This window comes from Gossypium hirsutum, chromosome D08 (assembly GCF_007990345.1).
Source record: "Gossypium hirsutum isolate 1008001.06 chromosome D08, Gossypium_hirsutum_v2.1, whole genome shotgun sequence".
Taxonomy (NCBI): Eukaryota; Viridiplantae; Streptophyta; class Magnoliopsida; order Malvales; family Malvaceae; genus Gossypium; species Gossypium hirsutum.
In genome coordinates, this window is record NC_053444.1 from 56,125,966 (window position 1) to 56,143,427 (window position 17,462).

The 17,462-nt window shown below is 34.5% G+C and overlaps 2 protein-coding genes across 3 annotated transcripts; both read left to right on the top strand.

Annotated features, from left to right (window-relative positions):
- The first annotated feature begins 4,503 nt into the window (after window positions 1-4,503).
- Window positions 4,504-8,740, top strand: LOC107933574 (alpha,alpha-trehalose-phosphate synthase [UDP-forming] 5). Of its 2 annotated transcripts, none has more exons than XM_016865824.2 (4): window positions 4,504-4,768; window positions 5,427-7,518; window positions 7,702-7,975; window positions 8,228-8,740. In XM_016865824.2, the coding sequence occupies exons 2-4, from the start codon at window positions 5,531-5,533 to the stop codon at window positions 8,552-8,554; spliced, it is 2,589 nt and encodes an 862-aa protein (XP_016721313.1). In that variant the 5' UTR covers window positions 4,504-4,768; window positions 5,427-5,530; the 3' UTR covers window positions 8,555-8,740. The 2 variants fall into 2 exon arrangements, with proteins under 2 accessions (XP_016721313.1, XP_016721314.1); XM_016865825.2 differs by having other exon boundaries at window positions 4,541-4,768; window positions 5,443-7,518.
- Window positions 8,741-8,878: 138 nt separating this feature from the next.
- On the top strand, window positions 8,879-10,768 carry LOC107933575 (transcription factor MYB93). The gene is made up of 2 exons (XM_016865826.2): window positions 8,879-9,947; window positions 10,043-10,768. Exons 1-2 carry the CDS (start codon window positions 9,679-9,681, stop codon window positions 10,512-10,514), a joined length of 741 nt encoding a protein of 246 aa, XP_016721315.1. The 5' UTR covers window positions 8,879-9,678; the 3' UTR covers window positions 10,515-10,768.
- The last annotated feature ends 6,694 nt before the right edge of the window (window positions 10,769-17,462 follow it).

Below are 17,462 nucleotides of genomic sequence, written 5' to 3' on the forward strand. Positions count from 1 at the left end.
ATCCAACCTTTTCTGCTAACACCAGAAGTTCAGAAATGAAACTTGGCCTTAGAAATATATTCAATGGAATAAAGTAAGAAACTCCAAATGCTAATAATATCATATAAAACAAGAAAATAACAGGATCAAATCAAATGTAAAAAAGGATTAGAGAGCTACTTAAGTTAAACTGGCACTTAAAAACGTTGCAGCTCTACTATACGTCCAAGAAACACCCTTCATGTGGTATATATTACAACCATGCATATACGAACATGGCAGCTTACTGATCTTTCAGCATTATTGTCAAGAGTGATATATGTTCTGTTATGAATAGAATGAAATTGGAGAAGAGAGAAAACATTTACCCATTAAAACTTTGGTACCTTCTTTTCCAAACCAATGACTTTAGAAGCCAATATATTAGCACGTTCATCAGCTGCATTACATTCCAGTCGTGCATTTGCATATTCCATTTTAAAAGACTCGAGCTCTGCCTGAAATACCAAACACCAGACATAGCAAGAATAAAAAAAAAAGGTATACGCTGAAATAAAATGTTGTTGACATTTTAAAAAGTATTTGTAACAAGCTCCCTAACAATTTGAACATCACCAGACAAAGAACACAAGAGAATAAAATGCAGATCAGCATACATACATCATAGCATTTTAAAATACAGCATAAAACTGAATTCATCCTGTGCACCATCCTTTGCAACAAAAGAAAACCATTCAAAACAAAGACTTATTGATTGAATCCAGGAAAAAATAGACAAGCTCCACCTTTAATCCTATAGTTAACATCTCCATTAATCTCTCCTATCTTTCTTATTTAAACTGCCCCTAGGTACTTAGAACAACTCTTGACAATCAAATTGCTTCTTCAAATAAATGTACACAGCTATAGACTCGATTTTCAATCTATACTCAATTGTAGTTATATATTGCAAAAAAGAAAGACACTAGAAGATGCAACTAATATTGTACAACAATATTTGTTCACAAAAATTTAGATTTGAATCAATCAAAGTGTGATGAAGCTATCGTATACAAACAAATGAATATTTGGTTTCCAACCATGTAAAAAAAATTGTCATACAAAAAAAGCATACTTGTGTGTTAATCCAAATCAAGGGAAAAAACCGGCAAGAATCAAGCCTCTTCTTTCTTTCTCAAGGTTGCTGTAAAATAATAGGTATAATGAAAAAAACAGCTAAGAACAGGATTTAAGAGTAATCAAAGAGTTTGATGAGATTCAATAAGCAATGTATTTAGCATAATCTGAACAACAGCTTCATAGATAGCTCCATCATAATGCATAACAAATTGACTAGATCCTACGCCAAGGCGCGTAACAAATTGTTCACAACAAAGTTGTTCTCAAAAAGTGCTCATGCAAAAAACAATATTTTTCGAAACTTCTATTAATTTGACAGTTAGCTACACCCTCAAAATTTTTAGCCCTCGTACCGAGCCAAAAATAACATTATTTCTATTTCCTTCTTTACAAAACATATGATTAGCTTTGGTTTCAAGTTGTATGAAAGATGCAGCCCATAATCTAGAAAGAGCAATGTCATTGAACCAAAACATTGCAACATAATAGGAAAGAAATCGTAGATTCATTCCAAGTTCTTATTTGAACCATGTCTAAGCAAACAACACAAGCATAATATGGCAACCATAGATGCAACTTTAGATTTAACTTTTTTTTACCCATATATTCCAATCTTTTAACATACTATTTTAAGAGTTGTAACTCAAGATGGAGAAATTTTCACTGTCATCACAGAAGTTTCCTCAGGAAACAGAGAGATTAAAGTCTTTTTTACCACATGTGTACATACCATCGCATTCCCCTACAATTCCACAATCAAGTATTGCCGGCGTTGACTTTTGAGCCATCTAGAGTGTACTGCTCCATGAGGTGGCTCAATTCAGCATCAAACTCCTTTTCAAGCTCAACTTCTTCCTGCCAATGCCTCTCTCTCATGCCAACCATCTTCTTTTCGTGTGCTTTGATCAGCTTATCCCTCTCTGTCACAAAAGCTTGCATCTCTTCATCCTAGAACTTTATGAATTTTGCAATTTCATCCGCCCTACAAATAATTTTTCAAAAGATATGAAAAGAAAAATACACGAATATCTCATAACTTCAACAGGTAAACAGAAAAGAGATATCTAGCAGCATTTCATCTTATGAGATTAAACCATCTATTTTTATGTGAAACGGTCACATACTGTAAGATTACCAGTATCAATCAAATTACACAAGGAAATTCACAGAAGTATCAAAATTATGTACCTGCGCCTGTATTCCTCTGCATTTCAAGGATTGGGGTTAGACTGCTTGACCTTCTCACGCTCTTGCTGTTGCAGCTTCTCAAAACTTTCTTCCTTCTCATCCCTCGCTTCATGGATAAATTTGATTCGTTCATTGAAGAATTGCTCTTGGAAATCCATCTGGAAAGGGCAAAAGAAGAAACACAGTTAACATGAAGCAGAAAAAGAATTACTATTCTATCAAGTAGAAAATTCCTAGGCAGGACAATCGCATGCTTTTCTTTGTCTACTTCCAAGTTAATGACTGAAGATCCAACAAAAACAGCATAATTCATCTTCTAATTCATTAAAACAGCATAATCCACAATTCCACAATTCCAAGTTAATGACTGAAAACCCAGTAGATAATCTGTAATCTTCATCGGCTACTACACTTTCTCTCAATTTGATGACAATCAGCATAATTCATTAAAATAAAAATATTAGAAATCAAAGAACGACCATCGCCTTAAGCCAAGACCCAGCGAAGAATTCATGGTAGATTTGCATGAGAAAGAGAGAAAGAAAGGAAACAAAACAGAATATGCTGAGAAGAGAAGATGAAGAACGGAAGAAGATATGGGTAAAAGAGGAAAAGAAAAAACAACTGAAGTTGCTAAATTTTGCCTGGAGCAAAAGGCTCCAGTCTGTAATTAAGCCTCCAGTGAGGTGAAATGCATTTTCAACCTACTGAACAATGCTTTCCAAACAGCCTTGCATTTTCAACCTACTGAACAATGCTTTCCAAACAGCCTTGCGTTTACTAACATTTCAGTTGCAATTTTTTTTAGCTTAAAAAAGCCAACGTACTGAGATGCAGTTGCATCCAAAGGAGGCTTATTCTCAGTTTTGGTTCAGAGCAGCCCACCCTGGGTTTTGTTTTTGATGCTATATATCAAACAATAAATTCAAAAATAAAACAAATTAAAATTTTAAATAACATAAAATAAAAACATAGTTCACTAATTTTTATGGGAGGAAAAGAAGAGAATGGAGAAATTGAGAAAACAAGTGTGAAATGAGTGAAAGGTCAAACTAGGGTAACATTTGTAAAATGTTTTACGCGTTTTCAAAGTGTAAAACATTTAGCAGAAAACATGAAGTCAAGTGTAAACAAACACATGAATATGAGAACTATATTTTCCCTAAAATTTTAAAATAATAAACTAAATTAAGAATGTCACTTTCGCAACTGTTCTTAGATACAATTATTTGTTGTTGTGAAACTAACCTGCTATAATTGAAACTTTAACCTGGGGTTAATGACTTTTATTCCTCAAATTGAAAAGTATTATTCATTTAAGCCTATCATGAAAAAAAAGGGGGGATAATGTGATTTTTTCCTCTTCAACTTCACTTTCATATCTATATATATTTTTTAACCTTGTTTCAACTTCAAAACTATGTCTATTTTCACTTTAAAAAGTTAGATGATGATGTCGTACAATATTCGAGTGTCATATTTAGTATTTTAATGATTAAATTGATGTTTCAATAAGTTAGATCATCAATTCTCGATTCAGTAAATTCGAATCTTAGACCAACAGTAATTAAAAAATTCATAAAAATTTAAAAAAATCAAGTAAAACCGGTTTTATCTCTCTTTTTACTCTTTTTTTTTTTGGATTTTTGAGAATTTTTAGTTATTGCTGGTTTGACAATTGAACTAGTTGAATTGAGAATTAGTGGTCTAACCTATTCAACCATGAGTTCGGTTATTAAAACTATGAGATTATTCCACGTCATGATCTAAAAAAATCTTAATTTTCAAATTTAGAATACTAAATTATCAAACTTTTAGATTTTGTTTTAATTTTTAAGTTTAGAGATCAAAATAAATCTAATTAGCAAATTTAAAAATAAACTCAACAAAAAATATAGACACCAAAATTAATCTAGAGCTGAATGTAAACCTCCTTATCCAGTTTAGAGGTAAAAAGTTACATTATCATTAATGATACCAAATTAATTAATTAAAGCAATTAATTATTGAGTTAAAGGTGCAGTGTGATGAGTTCTAAGAAATAGAAAAGAACAAAGTGTACCAACTAGCTAGGGCCATGGAAGATACGTGTCGACCTCGCACGGCCATCAATGTCAGGAGTTTGAGTTAGGTATGGTAATTAGAGGAGTTAATCTATGTTTGTAATGAAAACTAACCATAGTTAAAATTTAAAAGACTTGTTAGTGGCAGTGTTGGGTTCTTTTTCTTTTCCATTGTTTGGATTCATTCTTTACCTTCACTCATCACTCAACAAGACAGCACTCACGCAACTCTTTCAGAAAATGACAGCACAGAAAGAAAAGCATTAGATGCTTTGTACAAAGAAATACCATATGCTGTGAAGTTCACACATAAAAGAGAAAGTAAGAAACTTTTTCTTGGGGGTACAACAAATGAGAATTGGCATGAACTAAAAGGCCTGCCTTCTTCACAAACAGAATCTTTCTCATAGCCTCCCAAGGTATGTTTTTTTTTCTTCTAATCTTCTTCACTGCAATAACCCTTTTCGTTTTTGGTCTTCGTATTGCCTGCCACTATCTGCTCTGCTTTCTATTATTTGACTTCTCACTTACTTGGTTCCTTTTATCACTGCATGCTCTTTTGACGGCCTATGTTGTTTCTTTCTCTGGCTCTTCTATATAAAGCTTTTAACTTTATTTATTTTTATTTGAACATGGGTTGATTGTACATTTTGATATTTTTCAACTGCCTGTTTTGATCAGCCTTGCTTTGTGTAATTAGTTGATTACTTTGTTGAGGCTGATTAAAATCAAGAGGCAAATTTGCCACTACTAGATTAGAACTTGTCTGATTTAATTTTTTTTGGTTGAGGCTTTAGTGTATTGGTTCTTTTTGGCGTTTATTTCAAACCAACCAGTGTAGGTTGTAACTTGTAAGGTATTTGTTTTCCCCTTTAGAAGAGTTAAAAGCCCTTCTTAGTGATGTCTTCTCAAATTGGAAACTTGTATGGTACATGCATCTTGAGAATTATATGCCGCTTTTGAATTTTTCATTCATGCCGCATCTGGTAGGCTGATGAATGATATGCTAGGATGCACTTAACATGTGTTTGTTTTCCATATTTCCTTCTGAATTCTGATTATATTTTGATGTGCTAGTGTTTTCTCTTGGGAGATTTCTGTCAACTAGTTATAGAAAAGAGGATCAATAAGGTCTTGTGCAATTTTCAGAGGCAGGAAGGATTTTTCTATCCTTTGCTGTCATGGTTTCGAGGTCTTATTCTAACCTCTTGGACCTTGCTTATGGTGGTACCCCAACTCTTAGTCAAGAAAAAAAGAGGTTTCGTCGGGTGGCTACTGTCCCCGGGCTCTTGTCGGAGGTAGAAGACGATAACTGCAACAGTGTTAGCTCTGATGCTCCTTCTTCAGTTTCTCAAGAACGGATGATTATCGTGGGAAACCAGCTTCCACTTCGAGTACATCAAAATACTGATGATGAGGGGTGGTGCTTTAGCTGGGATGAAGATTCACTTCTTTTGCAACTCAAAGATGGGCTTGGAGAAGATGTAGAAGTAATCTATGTAGGTTGCCTTAAAGAGGAGGTTCCTCCTAACGAACAAGACGATGTGGCCCAAACATTGCTTGAAACTTTCAAATGTGTCCCTGCATTCCTCCCTCCCGAGCTTTTCACTAAGTTCTATCATGGATTCTGTAAGCAACATCTGTGGCCTTTATTTCACTACATGCTTCCTCTATCACCAGATCTTGGTGGTCGTTTTGATCGCTCCCTTTGGCAAGCTTATGTTTCTGTGAACAAGATTTTTGCCGACAAAGTTATGGAAGTCATAAACCCTGATGACGATTATGTGTGGGTTCATGACTATCATTTGATGGTTTTGCCAACATTTTTGAGGAAGAGGTTTAATAGGGTGAAGCTTGGATTTTTCCTCCATAGCCCATTTCCATCATCTGAAATATATAGGACACTTCCTGTAAGAGAGGAACTTTTAAGAGCACTACTCAACTCTGACCTCATTGGCTTTCATACTTTTGATTATGCCAGGCACTTCCTCACGTGTTGCAGCAGAATGCTCGGTCTTTCTTATCAGTCAAAGCGTGGCTACATAGGGCTTGAATATTATGGTCGGACGGTGAGTATTAAGATTCTTCCAGTTGGGATTCATATAGGACAGCTTCAGTCTGTGCTGAATCTTCCTGAGACTGAATCTAAGGTGGCTGAGTTACGCAATAAATTTAGGGGTCAAACTGTTATGCTTGGGGTTGATGACATGGACATATTTAAGGGGATCAGCCTGAAGCTTTTGGCCATGGAACAATTGCTCATGCAACATACTGAGAATGCCGGTCAGGTTGTTTTGGTTCAAATTGCAAATCCTGCAAGAGGCCGAGGAAGAGATGTAGAAGAAGTCCGGTCTGAAGCTTATGCCACAGTGAAGAGGATTAATAATGCGTTTGGAAGACCAGGATATGATCCAGTGGTTTTAATTGATACCCCTCTCCAGTTTTACGAGCGGATTGCTTATTACGTTATAGCTGAGTGTTGTCTGGTTACAGCGGTGAGGGATGGGATGAACCTTATACCATATGAATATATTATATGCCGACAAGGAAACGAAAAGCTAGATCAGACCCTGGGGCTAAATCCCTTGGGACCAAAAAGGAGCATGTTGGTTGTTTCTGAATTTATTGGATGCTCACCATCCCTGAGTGGGGCAATTCGAGTAAATCCATGGAACATTGATGCTGTGGCTGACGCTATGGATTCCGCACTTATTCTCTCCGAGGCAGAAAAGCAATTGCGGCATGAGAAACATTACAGGTACGTGAGTACACATGATGTTGCATATTGGGCACGTAGCTTTTTGCAGGATCTTGAGAGGGCTTGCCGGGATCATTTAAGGAAGCGGTGCTGGGGAATTGGTTTTGGTTTAGGGTTCCGAGTAGTAGCTATGGATCCAAATTTCAGGAAGCTTTCTGTTGAGCACATTGTTGCAGCTTACAAGAGAACCAAGAACCGAGCAATTCTTTTGGATTACGATAGCACCTTGCTGCTGACTAGTTCATTAAGTACTATCCCCAATGTAGAGGCTGTTGGAATCTTGAACAATCTGTGTAGAGATCCCAAGAATGTTGTTTTCCTGGTCAGTGCAAAAGATAGAAAGACTCTAACTGAATGGTTTTCCTGTTGTGAGAAGCTCGGAATTGCAGCAGAGAATGGCTATTTTATCAGGTGTGTTTTTTTTTCCTGTTGCTTTAGCTCAATGAACATCTAATTCTTGTCGCCAATGCTTACAGTATGATTCAGTATCAGTTGAAGGTCGTTATTCCTTGTCTGTAACTGAGGAAAAAGCATTGCATAGAGAGGATCTAATTGTTCATAACTTGTCCCTTTATTTACCATCTTTTTCCCCAGGCCAAAACATGATGCAGATTGGGAAACTTGTATCTCTGTGCCGGACTTTGATTGGAAGCAGATTGCTGAGCCCGTGATGAAATTGTACACTGAAACGACAGATGGTTCTGCCATTGAGACTAAAGAGAGCTCCCTTGTGTGGAACTACCGAGATGCTGATCCTGATTTCGGATTTTGCCAGGCTAAGGAACTTTTAGATCACCTCGAAAGCGTTCTTGCTAATGAGCCAGTTTTGGTTAAGAGTGGCCAGCACATTGTAGAAGTTAAACCTCAGGTTAGTAGCACATGTTCAACGAGATACCAGTTTATATCAATTACATAATTGCATTTTCTAGTTAACAAAACGGAGTAGAGCGAGTTATATAATTTAGTGAAAGCTTGTAGAGAATAAGTTCTGGAAGAAGTTTTAGGCATTACTTTTGAATGTCAATATCATTTAAATCCTCACTTCAAAACATTCATTTCCATTTTTGAAGTGCATAGAATATATGTGCTGACTGCCATGCGCACACGTCTGCTCATTCAGGGTGTGAACAAGGGTCTGGTTGCGGAACATCTCCTGGTGACAATGAAACAAAAGGGAATGCTACCCGATTTTGTTCTGTGTATTGGGGATGACAGGTCTGATGAGGACATGTTTGAGGTGATAATGCGAGCAACGGCTGGCCCCTATCTCTCCCCAGTAGCGGATGTGTTTGCTTGCACGGTTGGGCAGAAATGTAGCAAGGCCAAGTACTACGTGGAAGACAGAACTGAGATATTGAGAATGTTTCAGGTTCTAGCCAATGCTTCTGAACATGCTTCCAAGATTGCTCCCCGCCCTTCTAACCGAGCCATTATTGACAGGGTGTGATCAGCTTCACTCTCGTATCCAAGTCTACTTTGAATTTTGAACTACTAGTAGAGTATAAAATATGGGGCTATTGGTCCTTCGCATAAATATAGAGTTTTCTAGTACCTATTGTTTACTATATTTATCTTGGGCTAGTTTTTCATGTCAGTCTCCTAAGAACATGAATAAAATAACTTTACAAATGAATCATCTTTTGGTTAATAATGGTTCTTCCAGTTCCATATAAAAGCAACACAAGGGCTAATAAACACCATAATAAGATGCTTCGTGGACTTTGGAAATGAGTATAATATTGGGCTAAATTAGCCCATTTTAGTGGCACAGTTGTGACCTAATTCTTAAACTCGAACCAAACTGGGCCAGTGTCATATTCCCCTGCCTGGTCTAAGCTTTATCCATGGTTGAAACCAACGATAAGGTGGTGATTAATGCAACTTTCGTTCGTCGCCGTCAGTCAATTTATGATTTCGTCGGGATTGAGTTTTTTGGGGTTTTAAGTTTTATTATGGATGAGTCCAATTTAAATTTATTCCATCTAAATATGGATATATTTTAAGTTTTAATTGGCTGTATTTCATATTGAATTGATTTTAGTTCTACTTGATTGAAAATGTGAATTGCGTTTTAATTATACTAATAAACTGATTATGAATTTGAGAATTTGAATTTTATTTATTATATAATGTTTATGGATAAATTGATTAATAAAACGAGATATATTTAAAAACAAAATTTAAGTAGCCATGCATGGTTTAAGATATTAAAATCTCGTTTATCGGTTACTGTACCGACCCCTCCATTCTACTTCTATTACTGCCTAATCCGGATTCGGATTTATGGGGTTTTAAATAAATTTATGAATTTCCAGGTTACTTCTTAAGAATGTGTGTGCCTCTTGATCTAGGAAACCTTCAAAAAGTATGATAATAACATCATAGGTTTGAATATGATAGTCCATCATGCACCTATAAAACCAGACCAGCCAGGTCAATTCGTATCATCAAGTATCCTACAAATTTTCAAAGTTAAAACCCGCATCTAAGAGCGGTTCAGTTCAGCTAACCTGATAACTGGTTCTTCTGTGCTCTGCTGGTTTATTATTAGTTTCGTTCGTGATCAGCAAAATGGGAAGGTCTCCATGCTGTAGTTCTGATGATGCTAATCTCAAGAAGGGTCCATGGACTCCAGAAGAAGATGAGAAGCTGCTTGATTACATTAACACGCATGGCCATGGCAATTGGAAAACTCTTCCAAAGCATGCTGGCTTGAATAGATGTGGAAAGAGTTGCAGGCTAAGGTGGGCAAACTATTTGAGGCCTGACATCAAGAGGGGGAGATTCTCCGAAGAAGAAGAGAGACTTATCGTTAACCTTCATTCCACTCTTGGGAACAAGTACATATATTTATATCTTATATTGTTTATTCCAATAATAATCTTGGCAATTGTTCATGTTCAAGGTTTAACGGCTTTGATTTAATTTTGTACAGGTGGTCAAAGATTGCTACTTATCTCCCTGGACGAACAGATAATGAGATCAAGAACTTTTGGAACACCCACATCAGGAAGAAGCTTCTCAACATGGGACTCGAACCAAACACCCACAAACCAAGAACTGATCTCAATCACCTTTTGAATCTTACTCAGCTGATTTGTGCTGCACAGTTAGGCAGCTTGATGAATCCTTGGGAAAGTAGTGCTCTTAAAGTGCAGGCTGATGCTGCTCAGCTATTGCAAAACCTAATCCAAACCCTGAATACCAACCAACTCTCAACTATTACTGCTGGTTTAATGGGGTCCCAGAAATCTTACCCATATGAAGGATTGATAAATGGGACAAGCTCTCTTTATGCCGATGAACCAGCCCCAGTTCCTCAGAAATTTCATTCAATGTCTCAGGGTGTAATTGACAATTCGTGGGCAAGTTTTGAAGGTTATGAAAGCCCAGATATGCGTAGTTGAATGATTAATATTTGGAGAAATAAAACAAAGAAAATGATAAAGAATATAATGGAGAAGAGAAATAAATTTTGTATGAAAAAATTCTTTCAAATAATCTTTTATTTCAAGCACACAAAGTTAATAATTCTTCATCACATACAACTCTTTATATAGGAGTTGTAAGTGACTATTCATCTATATCACTATATGCTAGGAGTTGTGACTATTCATGCATGTGTGTATCTTTTCATATTCAAGCCTCTTAACTTTTCATCTTCAAGTCTCTTCACTATTCATATTCAAGTTTTTTCACTTTTCATATTCAAGTCTCTTCACTCTTCTAACTTTTCATAATTTATTTGTGCAAGGTTAATTTAATTATGTGCCAACAATATGAGTGATTTTCTAATTTCTGAATTGGTTTCGGAATCTCCTGAGACTGCTACTACTTCCATGAACCAAATGGGAGACGACAAGACCAACACCAATCACTATTAGTCATATAGTTTTAAATTAATTTCTTGTTAGTCAATTAGTAGTTATTTTTCTGTTATTTTCTGTTACTTTCTTTCCCTGCTTGTATATAACAATACGTTAGCATCCAATATACTTGAGCAGTTTTCTTTTATTATTCTACAATCACAGCTCAACCATGTCACCTGCAGACACTTCCATGTTCCAGGCTTGGGAGAAGCTAATGGGTGATGAAACTGATAGCTCCTTCTGGAAAGATATTCTTGAGTAAGTCTTCTTATTTTTTATATGGTTTGCTTAATTTTCTTGTTAGTCACACTAATTAGTATGTTTACATTATTTATTTAACACTTATATATTAATTGCTTTTATTTTTGCAGTTTGACATCGTCCCCATCATCTCCCATACAAAGGTAGAGGCATTTCATGTGAAGATACTCGACAACATCAACCTGATCAAAGAGAAATATTTCATTCATTTTTTCCTTTAATTTCCCTTTAGCGGATTTCTTCATTTATTAATTCATTTGGGAAGAGGCCACCCGGCCGACCTAAAGGTTGGCCTGAAATGTTGGAGGATTTGGGTAAGTATAGACCCGAAAAATGAGCTTAGACAAAAAAATAAGGTCTATTTAAAAAATGGGCCGGACCTCGTGTAAGGCATTTTGGCCCGGGCCTGGCCCGAATTCACTAAAAGACAAAAAAATTTGCTTTTTTTTTGTTTTTGAATGTTATTTTCTTATTTTTTTCCCTATTTTGCTACCATTTTACTATTATGTTCCTAATATTTTATTGTTATTATTTGGATATTGTATAAAACTTATTTTATTGTTAATTTTGTTATTATTTTAATGGCATTTGTTAATTTTGTTATTATTTTAGAGACATTTGCTTGTTAAGTTGTATTTATCTTAGTGTTATTTAAGTCTAGATATTTTTTAAAATTTATTTTCAATTTGTTGGGAAATATTTATTTTGATGTTTTTAGTATTTTGATGTATTGTATATTTAAAAATTATAAAAAAATTAATACGGTCGGGTCCGAGTTTTAGCATTTTATCCGGGTCGGGCTTGGCAAAATTTTAGGCCCATTTTTCGGGCTAGGCCAAGTCTGGGCCTAATAAATGAGCCTAAACTTTTAATTGAACTCAGCTCGGCCCGACTCATGAGAACCTCTAGTTGTAGGAGAAAATTTACCTTTTCTTGTAAAATTTTTTTGGTTATTTTTATTCAAATTAAATGGCTGTAAATTCCTTTCCAATTAATAAAAGGCTGAAAAATATAAGTTCATAACGTGGAGTTTTTTCTATCTTAGATTAATGGGGAATCGATACTTTACTCATAGCCATATATTTATATCGATTGATGAGATGCGAGTGAGGTTAGGTTAACATGCATGCCGCCCGAAACCCACATCCGATGATCAACAATGGAATAGGGACCCTACATTCCTGGCAATATGTGGATCGATCTAATGGCAACACAAAATACCTAATACATACGTGTATATAATATATTTCAAGTGTTTCTACTTTTTGGGCATGCAGTATGGCTGCTAAGGGTATAAAAAATGCACTTAATCCCCACTAGTTCTTCATGGTTCCACTCGGTTATGATTCATATGTATCAAAACTAGATAAAACTTTCCTCGTTGATTTTTTGTCAAAATTCTAAAACTTCGATCCAAATTATTTTAAATAATTAATTTTAGAAAAAGAAATTTAAAAATAATTTCATTCAAGGTTTTAAAAATATAATTTTTAATTTTTTATCAACAATAAATAATAATAAGAAGTTAAAAACTTCGGCTATCAAAAATCTACATGTAACAAACTTATTGGGATGGAGAGAATATAAAACTTATGATATTAAAATATTTCAAAACTATATAAATTAAAAAAAATTAAAGATTATGAAATTAAGTGGCGCATGATATTTGAAAATATTTAAATATTATTTTGATAACTTTGTAATTATTTTGGATAATCATGTAGTTATTTGGGGTGAATGCCATTAATGGTTCGTCTAATGCAGTGTGTATATTTAAGTTCAATTAGTTTTGTTTTATTTAAATTCTTCATACATCTTCTAATGATATATTTCTTACTAAAACTCTTATCATACATATATGTATGTGAAGCTATAAATTTAAAATATAGATGTGTTTAAAAATGGTATAAAATCAATGACCGATGGAGGTAATAGAGCGTGCATAGTAAAATTAAAAATGTATAATTAAATCAAAATAAAGTCTTGGTTAAATGATAAATTTAAAGTATTTTCAATATAATTAATAAGGGTTCAGATCCCATACACATTCCAGTTGACCAAGCCTAATTCTAATTGTTTTGTTCCGAAGCAAAGATATCCACGGGGCGGTTCGCCCTATTCAGATATTCACGACTGAGAAGTACTGGATTCTCTTTCGGATAGGTCCTGAAAGGAGAAGGAAAGCTGGAATACCACCAGGCGTCTATTATTGAATTCACCCGACCCGATAGTACCCATTTTTGGAACGTCCAGTGCCAAAGTCACGGAATGGGTAAGTCGCCAATCCCTAAAACGGATTATGTAATGTACTTTATCCGCTGGGTTACGGGGGCATTTTACCAGAGGTTTATATTGTATCAATCTACCCTTGTGTGCGTGATTCCTGTTGAAGCATATACTTGGGGGTGGGTGTAGGGCGAACGATTTCAAAGAGGACTCCCCATCCATTAGATAGAGAAGATCACCAAGATTCGTGATCCGGATTAAAAAACAAAAAGTTATTATTGTAATTTCATAACTAATGGTGTAACACCCCTAACCCGTATCCTTCTCCAGAATAGGGTTATAGAGCATTATCGGAGCTTACAAATTAATTTTCAGACATTTCATTTCATCAAGCATTCATATTTATGACCAATTAAAATCAAAACATTTATGAGCTAACATTAACCAATTTAACTTATACAAGTCATTATAACCAGAATCAAATCATCCAAAATTACCAATAGAACCAACGGATAATGTGATATATCTCCAACAAGCTTCCAACCCAATCGAGCTTCCGATAATCATTTAAATGCATCAAATAATTATACATATTACCAATAATAAAACACACACACACACACACACACACATATATAATATTCATTACCAAATAGAGTTCACTTCAATTAAAATTATATAGAATATAGCTCATACGAGCTCACCGGACTAAATTGCAGAAATACCAAAATTCAGGGACATTTTGGAAATTTTCTATTTTTCTCATATTTCCACCCAATATTGTTCTAAATTTCATTCAATTTTGTAGTTTAGATAAATAACCAATCCATTTCATGCAATTTGGTCACTTTTTGACATTTTTACAAATTTACCCTTAAAGTTTCACATTTGTTCAATTTAGTCCCTAGACCTAAAACATGTAAATTGGTCATTTTTAATGAAAACTCATGCTAGTTAAATAATCATATATTTTCCTCCTCCTCCTCTCCATTCCACATCCTTAATGTATATAACATGCTTATAGGTAACATTATCTATAATTTCACCATTTACTTATATAAATTCATTCGAAGCTGTCCACTTGAGTTGTAGTCACTAAATTATTTATATCTTGAGATACAGAACTCCAAATTAAGATTCATAAATTTTATTGAAACTAGACTCACATATGTTCTTACCATAAAATTTTCATAATTTTTGGCTTAGCCAATAAGTACAGTTTATTCTTTAAAGTCATCCCTATTCTGCTGTCTAACAGTTCCGACCATTCTTCACTAAAAATTAATTATCTCCTCGTACAGAATTCTAATGATGTTTCTGTTTGTTTCTATTGAAAATAGACTCATTAAGTATTTAAACATATAAATGTAAGCCTCTAATTATTTTTCTCCAATTTTTGATGATTTTCCAAAGTCAGTACAAGGGAACCCGAAATCATTCTGACCTTGTCTCACAAAATTTATTATATCTCATGATTTACAATTCTATTACTTACATCGTTTCTTCTATAAGAAACTAGACTCAATAATATTTAATTTCATATTTTATTCATCCTATAATTATATTTCCACAATTTATGGTGATTTTTCAAATTTAACCTACTGCTACTGTCCAAAACTATTTTAGTGCAAAATATTGATTACTAAGTTTATAACACTCTTATTTTCCTTCTCTACACTATTTCTCATCACTTTCTCTTATTTTCTCTTCACTAACATATCAAGAACATAAAAACTTATATAATAAAACCCTACATTAACATCAATTTCATATTTTTTCAATAATATCAAACTCAAAAATATATTGAATCTTGATGCTCTTACCTTGCTCAATTAATTTCAATCTTTAACTTGATTTTCTCTCTCCTATAGCCTCTATTTCTTGAATCTAACTTGATATTCTAGCTCCCCATAGTCTCCTTGTTATCTTTCTATCTTGATGGATATGAAAATTCTTTTGATTTTTAGGTGAAAATGGTAATTTTTTTGAAGGAGGGACCAAATTGTAAAGAAAGCAAAATTTTCTTTCTTTCTCTCTTCTCCTCACGTTGGATGCATGGAAGATGATGGGTTGGTTGGTTTTTTTTTTTCATCTTTCTTTCCACATATATATACTAAACAATAGGGTTTTTTACAAAAATATTATAAAAAAATAAAAAAATTACCAAAATATTATAAATTTTTTTTATTTACCAAAATATATATAATTTTTATTTACCAAAATATATAAAAAAACAAAAAAAACCTGCAAAAAAAATCTGACCGATGTGACGGCACCTTTGTCACGCCAATGGCATTGGCGGCACCAAAGGTGCCAAAACCATTGGCGGCACCAATGGTGCCAATGCCATTGGAGGCACCAATGGTGCCATATTGATTGGCGGCACTATTTGTATTATAAATCTGAGATTTGTCCAGCTGAAGGGAGAAAATAAAAGAAGAAGAAGAAGAAGAAGAGTTGCTGCGGAAAAGAAGAGAAAATGAGAGAAAAAGAAGGTATTTTTTTTAAATTTTTTTGATTATATTGTTGTTATTATTTTGTATATTTTGTAATATTTTTTGTTTTAGTTTTAGTTTAGTTATTAAGATTAATAAAACTCAAAATAATAGTATTAGTTAGTATTATTATTGTTGTTGTTGTTGTTGTTGTTGTTGTTGTTGTTGTTGTTGTTGTTGTTGTTGTTAGTATTAAGATGTTATTAATGTATTGAGATGTAACTTAGTAATATTATTGTTAGCAAAAAACTAGTATTATTATTATGGTTACTTATTATTTTTATTTACCAAATTAATAATTTTAGTGTGTATTATTTTTCGTATAAAATTATTAATATTATTAGTGTGTTAGTAATAAGGATTAGTGGTTAAACATTAAATTTTTTTAAGTAATTTAGTTACCGTTCAAGAATTTTTATGAGATTTTATTTTTTTTGACAGATTAAATATTGAAGATAGATGCTAAGTTTCTTGTATGCGTTTATTTCGATGGAGTCATCTTGACAATAAGTGTTGGATGTGTATTTGAATGTCGGCAACAAATAGCAATGAGATTTAATAGAAATGTATTGTTCGATGAAATGAAGGCAAGGATTAATGCAAAAATTCATAGACGTTGTGGGAGAAGGGTATCAAAAATTTTCTACAAGTTTCCAGTTTCGACAAATCCAGTCAAATTCATCGAAATGGAACTTGTAGACGACGAAGATGTGGAGACAATGGTCGATCTCTACTGTGGGAATGGGAGTGAGAAGAATGCACCGATTCACTTATTTGCTGAGTTAGTCGGTATGGAGCAAAATGAAGATGTTAATGCATCTGATGAAGAATACAGGGCTGAAGAACCGCATATGGTGGCTCCAATATCATACGTTGATAGTGAATCAACTATGGGTGGGATGGGTATCGACCTGAATATTACACCCGATGTTGACATGGTTGGTGGTGAAGAAGAAGGTGCCGGCGAAGAAGAAGGTGGTGGTGATCATTGGGATGAAGAGGTCGATAGTGACGCTGATCCCGATATGGACGATGTACCTGATGATATTGACGATGAAGATGTCAACAACGATGAAGGCATTAACGCTTCTTCAGTCGGGGAGCAGATGCGGCGTATTGTGATACACAATAATCCTGGGCCACTCATGTCGCTCATAGATCCTGACGCAGCAGCGTATGTAGCTGAGTTTCCGGAGTACCCTGAAATAGTTCATTCTCACGGGCTGGCCGTAACATCTGATGATGATGAGTTATTCATAGGCCAGAGATTCAGCTGTAAAGAAGAGTGCGAATATGTCATTAAACGGTACAGCATGAAGATATCGGTGGATTATAAAGTCACCGTGTCTACTCCGACAATATATGTTGAGGAGTGTTGGAAGGCAGCAGAAGGCTGCAATTGGTGGGTACGAGCTGCATTCATTAGAAGTTCTCAGATGTGGGAGATACGAAAATTTGTTGGTCCTCATACATGCACATCAACACGTACGACAGAAGATCATAG

Coding starts and splice junctions, on each gene's coding strand:
- LOC107933574 (XM_016865824.2), top strand. CDS start 5,531: ATGGTTTCGAGGTCTTATTCTAACCTCTTGGACCTTGCTTATGGTGGT. Junction 7,519..7,701: donor GAGAATGGCTATTTTATCAG/GTGTGTTTTTTT, acceptor CTTTTTCCCCAG/GCCAAAACATGATGCAGATT. Junction 7,976..8,227: donor TTGTAGAAGTTAAACCTCAG/GTTAGTAGCACA, acceptor CTGCTCATTCAG/GGTGTGAACAAGGGTCTGGT.
- LOC107933575 (XM_016865826.2), top strand. CDS start 9,679: ATGGGAAGGTCTCCATGCTGTAGTTCTGATGATGCTAATCTCAAGAAG. Junction 9,948..10,042: donor CATTCCACTCTTGGGAACAA/GTACATATATTT, acceptor AATTTTGTACAG/GTGGTCAAAGATTGCTACTT.